At 45.5% G+C, this 13507-nt stretch overlaps 1 protein-coding gene across 1 annotated transcript in view; it reads right to left on the minus strand.

The window, feature by feature from the left end:
• zswim8 (zinc finger, SWIM-type containing 8) overlaps positions 1–13507 on the minus strand; it is a 59954-nt gene that overhangs the window by 8717 nt on the left and 37730 nt on the right. The window contains exons 9-22 of the mRNA XM_080016125.1: positions 12942–13143; positions 12215–12390; positions 9950–11321; positions 9340–9471; positions 9076–9255; positions 8726–8909; positions 7306–7404; positions 6694–6818; positions 5448–5778; positions 4941–5093; positions 2258–2480; positions 1838–2127; positions 808–1031; positions 99–596 (exon numbers count right to left, since the gene is read on the minus strand). Coding sequence (XP_079872251.1) covers positions 99–596; positions 808–1031; positions 1838–2127; positions 2258–2480; positions 4941–5093; positions 5448–5778; positions 6694–6818; positions 7306–7404; positions 8726–8909; positions 9076–9255; positions 9340–9471; positions 9950–11321; positions 12215–12390; positions 12942–13143 — 4189 coding nt within the window. The remainder of the gene's footprint in view (positions 1–98; positions 597–807; positions 1032–1837; positions 2128–2257; positions 2481–4940; positions 5094–5447; positions 5779–6693; positions 6819–7305; positions 7405–8725; positions 8910–9075; positions 9256–9339; positions 9472–9949; positions 11322–12214; positions 12391–12941; positions 13144–13507) is intronic.

The raw sequence follows: 13507 nt of genomic DNA on the forward strand, positions 1-13507 counted from the left end.
ATACACACAATGAAATTCTATACATATATTTTGTTTTATCAAATTCTACTTTGTTAGGAAATAATGCAACACAGAGTCCCAGTAAACAACGTGCTGACCTGTGGGTAGGCGGCCCCCGACACAGGGAAGACGGCAGGCCGAGGCACGTGTTGCAGAGGGTGTCCCAGGTACTGGGGGGTGCAGACGGTGGGCAGGTGGGCCTGGATTGTGGTGTAGGGGTGCAGGGCCTGGCCGTGGGGGTGGGCCATGGCCTGCCCCGGCATGGGGTGCGACTGGTAGATGGTGGAGCCCACCGAGATGACGGGCACCACCGCCGCGGCAGTGACGGTGGCTGTGACCGCCGCCATGCCCTGCGCCTCCATGCTGCCCCCGCTGTCCAGGATGGCGATGCCCGTCTCGGGGGGTCTTCTACCCGCGCCGCCGTTGGCCCTGCAGCGCCCGGAGCCCTCCCGCTGCTGGCCGGAGCCCCCGCCCATGGACTGCTCGTACAACCAGTACCACTGGTGTGCCACCTCGAACAGGACCTCGGGATACACGCCTCCACCTTTCGCCGCCTCTTCTACAGCCATGCAGGCCTTCTCCAGCATGACGTTGTCCTGGAAAGAGACGGCAGGCAAGAGAAAGGTAATGAAAACAGGAAGGGAAAACGATAAAAAATGTATTGGTGTCAATATTTTCTGTTTTTTTTAAGCACAATCATTTTTTTGTGATCATCTGGAATCCTAGTGCTATTAAAATATTTCAGGGCATCACACCACTTACAGAGGCATTACCAACAAAACACTGCTGTATAAAATACTCTCATACCTGCTCTTTGCACTGCACCAGAGCTCTCTGGATCTCGTTGGGATTCAGAGCGTGAGCGTGGGGCAGGCAGCTCAGTGCCAGCTCCGCAGCCGCACGCACCATGTTCGGGTCGCGTGCCCGCGACGCCCGATCCGCCAGAGAAGCCACCTCTGGCGGGGTGAGGTGACCGTCCCAACACTCCACCAGGATGTTGAGGGCGGCACTGCCAATCTCCATAGCCTGGCCTGGAAGGACAGACAGAACCTGGTTAGTCATAACTAGAGCTGCAACTAACGATTATTTTCATTTTTGATTAATCCGTCCATTATTTTCTCAATGAATCGAGTTGTTTTGCCCATAAAATGTCGATCATTGTTTCCCAAAGCCCACGGTGACGTCCTCAAATGTCTTGTTTCGTCCACAACCAAAAGCAATTCAGTTTACTGTCATACCGGACCAAAGAAACCTGAAAATATTCACATTTAAGAAGCTGGAATCAGAGAATTTGGAAATGTTCTTATTATAAAATGACTCAAACCAATTAATCAATGATTCAAATAGTTTGCGATTAATTTACTAGTTGGCAACTAATCGATTAATCGACTAATCGTTGCAGCTCTAGACATAACTACTGCCATTATTAACACGTACAATGACAGACACCTCCCAGCATGCTATAGAACAGTGTTTTTCTTGGAATCAACTTTTGAAAAATGATCCCAATAAAAAACAGGCATTATCCATAAACGGTGACCAGAGTAAATTTGTGCATAAATGAATATTTTTTCATGGCCATTTGTGCATTAAACACAGATATTGTAGCTTGAAGAAAACAACCATCTCTAAGAAAAGAGAAGAATGTTTTATACCTGCATTGTTGAAGACTGTATTTACACATTTTCCATACATAAATTAATAAATGAAAGGAATATTGTACTTCATACCTCGCGTTTACAGAATGAATTAACTTAAAAAATATTACTAAAAAAACAGAATACCTAACCTCATCACCCCACTTCCCGTATCCATTTTCTCTTCTTATCCCGCTCACCTGTGATCCAGGACACGTGGGAGGAGTAGGTTCTGGACAGCCAGTTGGGCGAGACGAAGTTGTGCAGGCCGAGAGCGTACAGGCCAATCTCAAAGGCACAGAGGTGCAGATTGCGGTGAGGACCCTGGTGGCCGCCACTGGCCGACGGCTGCGTGAAGATGGAGGTGGACGAGTTCCCTCCCGCCTTAATCAGCACAGTCTTGGCCAGTTCAAAGTAGAAGTGGGCCGCCGCCTCCGACGGCTGGTTGGGAACGTGGGGAGCGTGGCACTCAGGGCGCCGGCCTTTGTACCTGAAACCAGGGAATTTAGTGAATTACCACTTTAAAAGTACCATCCCTACAATCCATTTACACTCAAAGTTTTGAGTCACATTTTTATTTGATCAAAGTTACAAAACAATCAGGAAGGGTGTATTTTTACCTGCTCGTGTCTGTACTTTTGGCCCTGGCGCCTCCTCCTGCCCTGCGGGAGCCACTGGAAGAGGAGGAGCCCAGCGAATCGGAAGAGGAGCTGCTGATGCTGTCGCTGTCTTGACCCCGCCCCCAGGAGGCTGCTGCCCAGCCACCCCGCAGCGGGCGACGGCTGAGAGTGGGCGAACTGTCCGAGGTGGTCTCCGGAGCGCTGCTGTCGATGCTCGCCATGCCTGAGCCATAAGACAAATAAGCAATGTATCAAGGCAAGGCAAGTTTATCTATATAGCCCATTTCAACAACAAGGCAATTCAAAATGCTTTACATAAAACACCAAAAGCATTAAGACAAAGTGCGAAGAAACACATTGTAAAAGGACACAGAATGCATAAAGTTAAACAACAGAATAGAATGCATAAAAGTTATAGTGCAGTGCAAAAAGGAATCAAAGAAACCTTGTTTTACTCTGTTAACAATTATATCACCTATTCCCAGAATAGTGCCTATTCCCCTAATTGCGTTTTACCTTGTCAAGGCGATATCCTAGACCTGGAAAACCTGTCTGGAGATCTTTTCTTTGTTAACAACTATTTTGGCCTATTCCCAGAATAGGGTTTTTCCTCGTTAAGGCGATATCCTAGCCCTGGAGATCCGGTCTGGAGATCTTTCAGTTAGCCATTACAATATAGTGTGCACAAAGCCACTAGTATTCACATTTCAACAACAAGGCAATTCAAAGTAATTTACATAAAACATGAGAAGCATTAACACAAAGTGCAAAAACATGTGGTAAAAGGAAAGAACACATTATAAAGTTAACAAACTAAATACTTAGAATGCATAAAATCAAGTCATAAAAGTGACAGTGCAGTGCAAGAAATTAATAATTGTTTTAGTAAAAGGCAGCAGCAAACTGACACGTCTTCAGCCTTGATTTAAAACACGTGAGAGTTGCCATAGACCTGCAGTTTTCTGGAAGTTTGTTCCAGATATGTGGCACATAAAAACTGGACGCTGCTTTCTCCATGTTTTGTTTTGACTCTGGGGAAGAAAAGCAGACCTGTCCCAGGTGACCTGAGAGGTCTGGATGGTTCATAAACCATTCAGTGCTTTAAAAACCAACGGTAGTATTTTGAAATCAATTCTGACGGGAAGCCAGTGTAAAGATCCGAGAACTGGAGTGTTATGATCCACTTTCTTGATTTTAGTGAGGACTCGAGCAGCAGCGTTCTGAATCAACTGCAGCTGTCTGATCGATGTTTTAGGGAGACTTGTAAAGACACCGTCACAGTAGTCTCGTCTGCTAAAGATAAATGCATGGACACGTTTTTCAAAATTCGAGTCAAAACTCCTTTAATACTTGATATATTCTTAAGGTGATTGTAGGCTGACTTTGTTATTGTTTTAATGTGGCTGTTGAAATGTAGGTGCGGGTCCATGACTACGCAAAGATTTCCAGCTTGGTTTGTGCTTTTTAACATCGCCGCATGAAGCTGTGCGCCGACTTTTAGTCGTTCTTCCCTGGCTCTAAAATTCCACACAACTCATTGGCTCCATGACTTCATTTTTGTCTTTGTTTCATTTGAGACAATTCTGGTACATCCAATCATTGATTTGTTAAATGCACTTGCTCAGTGATTGTATTGAACCATAGTCCCCTGGTGATGTGGTTATGTCAATCTGTGTTTCATCTGCGTAATTAAGGTAACATATTTTGTTGTTTTCCATAATCTCAGCCGGTGGGAGCATGTAGATGTTGAACAAATGAGGTCCCAGAATGGAGACTTGGGGAACTCCTCATGTCACTTTTGTCCGCTCTAATGTGTAATTATCTATAGACACAGAGTAGTCCTTGAAGTAGGATTTAAACCAGTTTAGTACTATGCCAAAAAGTCCCACCCAGTTTTCCAGTCGGTCTAGGAATATGTTGTGGTCGACCGTGTCAAATGCAGCACTGAGATCCAGTAATACTAAGACTGAAATTCTGATGGATGTCATTGACAAGAACTTAAACAAGAGCAGTCTCAGTGCTGCGGTGTGTGGGCAAAATCCTGACTGGAAGACATCAAAACAGTTGTGCCAAGAAATTGTTCAGCTGTTGAAAAACAGCTTTTTCCAATGATTTTAATTAAAAGGGGGAGGTTTCATATAGTCCCAGAATTGTTCATTAGTGAGGCGTCTAGATTTTTTTTTTTTTTTTAAGAGTTGCTTGATGACAGTTGTTTTCAGGACCTCTGGGAAGAAACCTGAGAGAAGTGTTGACAATTTGTGGAAGATCTGAGGCCATGCCATTACGTTCCATGTCAACAGTGTTCTCTGGTGAGTTCTCTTTATTCAGCAGAAATGCCAAATGCCTTTTTTTTTGTCATTTTTCAGTTATTTATTATCTATTTTAAAAATCTATCATTATCTATCATTTTAATATTTTGATCTGCGTTAATCTTCATGCACATATTATATTGTATCACTTTTGTATTAATTACACTTTCATCTATTCTTTTCTGAAATTGTAACTTTTCTTTGCTGTACCATATGCGTCAACAGCTTGGAGGTGGGGAAGGTGGCAAGCAGTGTTATGTTATGTAGATATCCTTTATCTTTACTTAATAAATATTTTTGTGGAATGACTTAACTTACAGGAGACCTGCTCATAGGCAGCACCAATGACAAATAAATCTGATTTAAGTTGTCACCTGTATGTTTTTTCTTCTGGCGGACAGGTGAGCCCCAGCATCGGCCGCTGTAGGCTCCTCGGCCTCCCAGTGCCAGTCGACTGGGCACAGTGCCCTCAGGCTTAAACGGGGCAGCTTCGCTTTGCCCATCACCCGCAGATGGCTGTCCGCCATCTGAAAAAAAGAAGCAAGCGAGGACACATCAGTGTACATCAGTGCCGCCATGACTCCAAAATCAAAAGGGAGTTTGTATAGTAATATTCCCCCCCCCCCCCCCCCCATTCATAAAACAAGGGCTCCAGATGACATAACATTCAAGCTACTCAAGAAGAGAATTCAATTTGACACCACAGAAATCTTCTGAAAATTTTATATAAAGTAACAACAGAGCAAGGCATTGCCTTTCATTTATAGTCAGGCATTTCAAAATCTGCCCACACATCGCTGTACTTGTCAAAAGATCACAGCATTAATTCATATCGACTCTGAGGCTGGAAAATGTGGCTGGACAAAAGTCTATGTGTTTACCTGGCTGCCGGGCTTCGGGTCCTTCCCCTGCAGTGGCGTTGTTCTGCCCAGCATTTCCTGCCAGCCCTGCCTGCTGTCCGGCCATCCCTCCGCTGGCCACCGACACCGCAGCAGAGGAATTGGAATTGGAGGCCAGGGCCGCTGCAGAGGACGAGGAGGGCCCGTGTTTGGAGACCCCTCCTGCGGCGGAGCCCACCCCACTGTGGCTGTTGGCGGCGGCGTGCTTGGAGGGGCTGCGCTGGCTGCTTGCCGCCGGCTTACTGGAGTAGAAGGAGCTGAGCGTCTGAGGCTTGTGGGTCTGACTCTCCCTGTCCAACAACTTGTCCAGGATCTGAGGACGAGAGAGCGAGAGAGAGAGGAGGGGGGTGAGAGTGAGTGAGTGGTTCCAATTTCCCCCACACCTGAAAAACTTTCACAGACAATTGAGATAAAGAAGCAATCGCTTATCATTTAGCAAAAGGCATTGCTTTATTAAATTATGCAAATTAAACACAGTTCAACTGTTAAAAAACATATAAATACCTTTGATAAATGCATAATTCTTTCCCGTAACCATTTTTTTAAATGTTATATTGCCCACATTCAGTGACAATCATGACTGAAATTGCCCGCACTAAAATTACATCTATAAACCCAACAGATTGACACCATCATCAATCCCGAAAGTAGCAGCCCAGTCACCCCACCTTATTAAACAGTCTAAAAACAAGAGTTTAAGCAATAATATGTCATTTTCAACCAGCAGAGGGATAGTCTGTCCTTACTCAATAAAAACAAACAAGTCCCTTTCTTCTTTGAGAGCTCTCCTTTTTGTAAAGGTTAGTCCAGAGTAGATTATGATAATTGCCCTTTCTTTGTCTGGCAAAGACAAAGAATGGTTCTTTTATGTAAAGAAATGGGGCTACTTTGTTGTGACTTTAACTTTTTGCAATTTCAAAGGCCATCTTCTACTTTGTCAGAATGTTGCCTTAAGGGAGACAGTCAGAGCTAATAGACTGGGATTTGTCAACTTGAGAAAAGAGGCTGCTAATATAACAGACCAGTTAATTAATTTTCTGTATACCCAGTAGACTAATGAGGCCATTTTGTGATCCCATAAGATGATGTCAGTCACAAATCACAAATATACATGATTGCACCCATTAAATTGCACATAAAATCATATATTGCACAAACAAAAGTCGCCTTGGCCTGGAAGGCAAAGGTCTGGAAGGAGTTGAAGCCTATTAAGTGATGGCACAGTTACCTTTTTAAGCTTGCTCTGGTCATCCTTGTATGTGATCATGAGGGCGACAGCCAGGTCCCCCTTCTGTCGCCTTGTCCCCTCACACAGCAGAGGATGCTCTGCCTCGCTGACTGTCGTCTTCATACCTAATGTATCAATAACAGAGAATGAACAAGGAGAGGGGAGAGGGGAAAGGGGGGGGGGAGGGATAGGTTTGCCATTCTTCAACACAGGACTAATAAAAATGTTGGTGTCCTTCATTTTTTAACTGTTCTTAGCACTGTATTTAAATGCAGTCCACCTCAGCAAATGTTAAAGCGCCTTAAAAGAAACATGTTAAATTTCCTTTTGGAAAACAGGAAGATAATCATTGTCACAAAAGGGTCACAAACTCCTTGCATTTATAGTTTGGGTTTTGTTTGGTTGACTTTTGCACTTCCACAAATTAGCTCTTTTAGCCACATTTGCGTTATCGTAAGAGAAAAAATGGGAAGTCGCACCTTTCAAGAAAAAGAAAAGAAAAATCATTTAAGTTTAATTTTGGATGAATAATTCAATAAAATGAGTGGATTGGAACTCTGCACGGGAAGATAACTGTGGTATCAGTAGATCTCTTATCATAAACATTCTTACCGAGCGCAGCGACTGCAGCCTCAAAGCCCAGCTCCTCATCCCCAGGCATCTCGTTGTTCCGGTTGCGGCTCGGCGGACGGGAGCCGGTTGGGGACACGACTGCACAAACAATATGGCGAAAAAGGCAAAGGGGAGAATTTCAGTACTGGAGTATTAAGAGACATGAAGTTACCTACACACAAACACTTTTGTAATCGCTCTCTTCATGTGTCTCATGTAGATAGGCACAGAAATACACACAAGTCATTTCCCTGATGAGTTATTTTCATTTAGTGGGTAAATACAAACGTATTTACATCGAGAATAGTGTGCCCATTAGGCTTGGCCAATCGCGCAAAATTGATTTTATCGGTGGGGTTCTCACGCGCATAAAACAAAATTAAATGTGGCAAATGCGGTCTCCCCGTTCCAGTAGTGCAGCATTTATTATTTACAAGTAAAGTATTTACACAAAAACCTCCCGTTTTTCTACTAAATTAAGTCCCAAAGCAACCAAAAGCAACGGGGGAGACGTGCGGCCCCGTTGTCCCGACAGTGGGGACGCACAGGTTTTTTTGGAACAGTACGGAACGGGTTGGTCCCTTAACTCAGTTGTGTTTAAAATTGTTGATTCATACATGTAAGAAACAAACAAAAATAAATAGATCTAAAATAAAAAGAGAGGCACAGGAGCCGTCGCACACCGCTGCCTGGTGGAGAAACAAAAGAAACTCTGCTCCAATTCCCTGAGTTAGGTTTAAGTTTTTCATTTTCCATACAAGTAAGAAACCTAAATCGAGCACCTGCCCCATGCCCTTCTCATCAGGCACGTTTTTTTTTTTGTTTTGTTTTTTGCGTTAGCGGATTGTCTGGGCAAGATATGAGCATGAGGAACACCTTATGAACCTCGGCACACCTGTGATGTGCGCACAGTGCTTCGCTGCTCTGTTTGCCCAGAGCTGCAAAATGCCTAGAGCCTAGTCCATGTGCCTTTTTTTTTTTTTTTTTTTTTTTTTTTAGACAATTAGCAAAAGTATATTTCAAACAAGGTAACATCAATCACATGGTTGGAAAACCAAAATGCGCTTTTTATACAAGTTCATTGCAATGCAACCGAGAAATTGGTACATGTTATTCCCATTTATTAATTGTGCAAATGTAGTTAATGTTATCACTTCACGTAATTCTTTGTTCAAAAATTGAAATTAATTATACACAAACCTAATTATACAAAAATGGATTACATTATTACTTTATTTTGGTTCTAAATATGGAGCATCTCCATTTTTGAAATGCACCCAATGTTCACCATTTAAACTACCCAAAGCATACCACTGGAAAAAAGGAACTGCTGTTTATTACTATACTGTTTCTCCCTTGGGCTGCAGCAGGAAGGACAGGAAGGTCAACAGAATTCAACCATCGTGTTTTTGGTGTTTACCTGGGGTACACAACACATCAAAAATGAAGCTGGCCAGCATCAAGGGCAGGACGGGTCGGTAGTCACAAAAGTTGCCGTCCCGGAGCTGCTCAGCACGGTCCCGGATGGCAGTCATCTCCACGAGCCCCAGGGGAATCTTCTTCAGCAGAGCCACAACCTCAGTCTCCTGGTACGCAAGCTTCACCTGGCGGGTGGCGGGGCAGAGACAGAATATGATACCACATCATACAACACAAACCAGAGATGTTCACAAGTCATCAAATGTAAGTCTGTGTCAAGTCCAAGAAAAATCAAATGTTAATTCCAGCCCCAGTAAAAGTGAGATAATGTGCTACTACAGAACTCCTTGCCTCCAGTGCCTTAGTGGAGGCCGGCGGTCTCTGTAACTCCAAAGAGAACATGCCCGTGCTGAAGGCCAGATTGTGGAGCTCCAGTCTCTCACTGAGAACCGTCAGCAGGAAGGCCGCTTTCGACAGCGTGTTGGTGGCCACCTGAGTCTGGCGGCTGGTCGACACCTTGCTCTTCTTCCCCTAAACAGCAAAATCGATGAAGGGATATTAAAACAAGGGGACAAATTATGTTTTGCACCACCTCCTGTGATCTCTCCTGGGTACCTTGGTCTGCGGTTGTTCTACTTTGAGGTCAGGTGGGTTGGCTAGCAGGTCCCCAGCTAGCTCCACCGCTAGTTTGCATGCTTCATTACTGTAGCCATGGGCGTGGAGGGCCTCAGCACAGGCAAACAGCACCTGCAACACACACACACACAGAGGAAGGAAAGAAGCACATACAGGCATTTTTAGGTCATGATAAAAGTTATTTTTACTTAATATGAGCAATTTGGTATTAGAATGGAGCATTACAGGTGTAAAAGATGATATAAAACCCTCGATAAACTAAAGCAAACCAAACCATGTTTTCTGATAAAATATTCAAAAGCTGTAAAAGATATCGCGTTGCATTTCCATTGTGGGCCTGAAGTGAATACAACTATTAAAGGATTGTCTTTTAGTAGCATGTATGGATTTTCAATTCTCAAGTGATAAATAAAACCCATCAGGAAATGATCTTCAACTCAACAAAGACGTCTTAGATCTTCAAGGACCGCCAAGTCAACAGCCCTTTCGAGATTGTTCATTTGAACTTTAATTGTGTCACATAGGCGACAGAACATCTCGAGGATAAAATGTGAAAAATTGCAAAAAAATAGGTTAGCAGCTTCATCACCTCCATCTGTCCCTCCTGCTCCAGAGGTTTTATCCCTGCAAAGATGTCTGGTTCCTCCTCGTGGTGGTTGTCAGGCCCCCCTCGGTCTGCTCCCTCCTCTGACGCGGCACTCAGGTAGTACGCCTGGTAGTCGTCCTCTCCCACAGGGTCTCCTCCTGCCCCTCCTCCTCCTGCTGCCGCTGCTGCTGCTGCTGCTGCTGCTGCCGCCGCCGCCGCTCCAGGCACTGCCGCCTGGTTGCCTGGGCCAGCTGCTCCCGCCACATCGGGCCCTGCCGCTCCTCCGGCCGCAGCATCCCTGTTGCCTCGCGGCGGCTTACGGGAGGTCACTGCAATCGCTGTTCCAGCCACACCCGGAGAGGCAGGTGGTTGAGCGTCGCCAGCGGGGCCAACCTCCTCGTCCCCGTTCTCTTCGATCTCCTCCTCCAGCTCCAGCTCCACCTCCGTATCTGCCGCGGCAAAGGCGTCCGCCGCAACCGGCTGCAGGGCTGAGGGGGGCGGGGCCGTCGGGACGTGAGTCACCCGCTTGCCCTCAAAGCTTTTGGACGAGCTGCCACTGCTCCCACCGGCATACTTGCGGGCCTCGCGGAGCAATGGGCTGGGTGAGGGCAGCATCTCGGGCGGGGGGGGCGTGAAGTCGAAGGTGTTGCTGGCCTCCGCCCCCAGCGCCAGGCAGGAGCCGTCATCCAGGCTGAGTTCGGCCATGTCAGGCTCCAGTGAGCTGTCCTCGCTGCTGGTGCGCCGCTTGGCGGCGCTGTGTTTCCCGCCCCCCAACCCTCCTCCACCCACGGCCCCCGAACCCCCCACCAACACCCCTTTGCCGGTCCCCTGCGTCAGCTTGGTTTTCCCCCCAGAGGAGGGGCCAGGCCCCTTGTACATGCACTTCCCTCCTCCTCCGTCTTCCAGGGAGAGAGAGACGCCGCCTGCTAGACGCACCAGCACCCCCCCAGTGACGCCCGCAGACAGACCCTTCCTCTTGCTCATCATGGTCTCTTTGGGACGCACCGCCACTTCCTGCTGCGGGGAGTGGCCGTTACTCCTCCCTTTGTAATCTGCGCTGCTTCCAGGCTCAGCTCGGCCTACCCGCGCCCCTCCCCCGGGTTCTGGAGGCTCTCCAGCGGCTCCGAGAGCGGCTTTGGCTCCTCTCTGCTGCTGCACTGCCCGGGCCCAGCAGAAGGAGGCGCTCTTCTTGTCTGCGCTGCAGTAGGTGATGCCAGGCAGCGGGTAGGCCACCTCCCAGTTGAAATAGCAGGACTCCACGGCCGGCTTGAAGCCCTGGAAGAGCTTGTCCAGGGACTTGCGGTGTTGGCCGCGCTTGACTATCTCAATGACCTTGAGGTGCCACTGTTTCAGCTGAGCCGCCAGCTCCAAACGCCTGGAAGGAAAGAGGAATGGTTACTCGATATTCCTATTTACTTGAGAATCACACACACACACACACACACACACACACATCAGAGCTATGATGGAGAGACATTAACTATTAAGACTGAAACAAAGAACATCCACATATCCACAACAGTGCCGTACGATTATGACTAAAATGATAATCACGATTATTTTGCTCAATATTGTGATTAATCACGATTATTCATCGATATTGAGGAACACAATTATTTTATTGCACTTTCTTTATCAACAGAAAACTGGGTTCACTACAAATAAATAAATGTTCAAATGTATAAATCTTTAAATCAAAATAGAGCTGTCTTCACATCAATTCAGTCTTCTTAAGGCTGTATATAAATAACAATTTACAAAAAAAAAATTACACCTTCAGGTGCAACACCTGCAGGTTTTTTGCAAGAAAAATAACTTTTGTGAATCAGACACAGACACAGCGCAAAGATGGGACGGGACAGGACGAGACACGCCCCGCATCCCCCCCGCCCTCTGTGATGTCCTTTTAAAAAACGCAGGTTGAGGTCAAGCTGAACGCACACAAACATTCTAGTGGATACTTGGAAAGGGGAAAAAAAAAACAAAAAAAAACTTCATGCATTGCTTCACGCAACTAATTAAATTGTGATTGAGGATGGATTGTCTGATATGCTGATAGGCTGATAGAAGAACAAAGGGAATATGTTTTGTCTTGTGTAATGATACTTGGCATTTCTCCTGCTATTGAATGGCCACCAAGAATTTGGGGTTTGATGCCAAATTTAGTCTACACGCTGTCTGAAACTCTAACTGTATGGTGCTTGTCGATGGAAAAATAAAAATAAAATACTAGAGTACTAATACTAGAGTAGAACAGAGTGATCTGACCTCTGGGGGCTCATGGTGGGGTCCAGCACCGCCAGCCTCCACAACACCACCATCTCATCGCACATGCTGGCACAGGCGTGCGCCGCCACCTCCGATTGGCCGTTGCTGCGCCCCGTGTGCCCGCTGGCGCTGCTATGGGAGGCCGACGTGCGCACGCTGTACCACCAGCCGATGATCTGCAGGGAAAAAAGCAACAGGGACGGACGATATCAGCTGGATGAAAAAGTGTTTGTGAAGAATACAAAACTAAGATAAGTGTGTCTGCATGAAGTGTTCGTTTTTACTGTCCTGGAAGACAGCTCAATATTGTGATGGACTAGATTTATCTAGGATTTTGGTAATTGTAGCATTGTGATATAGTTAAATGTCATCTCTGAGGTTACACTGCAGTAAAACAAGCCAATTTTCTGACATCCATATATTGTTATAGATTGTTCTTCTGCTTAGTCATACAATCCCCGTTTGTTATTGTTCCTTAAATATTTGTGCTTATGAAAACACCAATAGTCATGCTCAAAAGACAAAAAATGTGAAATTATTGCATTTTTAGCCTAAGTTTTGTGCCCATGTTTTTGATTTTGTCAAAATGACCCAGCCATATAATGGAATTAATATATTTTTTATTTACATCTTCATAAAATCTCTCATAAACTTTGTTATATAAAAGCTGGAACTTCTTCTCCGTGGTATATATTTCCAAAATGGCCCCTCTCCTCTGTAGGTGTACCTGTTCGTAGGTGAGACATTGCTCGGTGAGGATTTCGAGTAGCGGGGCGGCATTGCTGTCTCTCCTCTTGAACATTTCCCTGACAATAGACAGGAGGTTCCAGATCCCTTCTGGCTCACGGCCCCTTAGGGGACGCAGCAGACATGCCCATTCAGCCGCCGCTGGGGGCTCCGTCGAGGACAGGTACATAGAGTTCACGTCACTGCAGAGAAGGAGTAAAGTTTTTTAAGATTGTATTGTTCAGACCCTCTTGTATGCAGTAACCTCAAGCAACCTGTACAAACCTGGCTCATAATGTAAACCAGATCACTTGCCGTTAAAAGAAAAGGTGTCTGTCCTAAATACACAGGTTTACACTTTATCTAATCCAAGTAATGAAATGCCAAACTCAATGGCGAAATGCGTGATAAGATGTCAGATCAAAAAGGTTTTAAAGATTCAAGAGGTTAATTTGTCACATACATATACATACTTTCATATAGATGACGGGATTTCACTGATTGATAATTCAAGTTTTTAAAGCCCCAAAAGTATCAAGTCATCCTGATATTTTACTTAAATCCGCA

Source organism: Zeus faber (assembly GCF_960531495.2).
Source record: "Zeus faber genome assembly, chromosome: 16".
In the NCBI taxonomy this organism is placed as follows: Eukaryota; Metazoa; Chordata; class Actinopteri; order Zeiformes; family Zeidae; genus Zeus; species Zeus faber.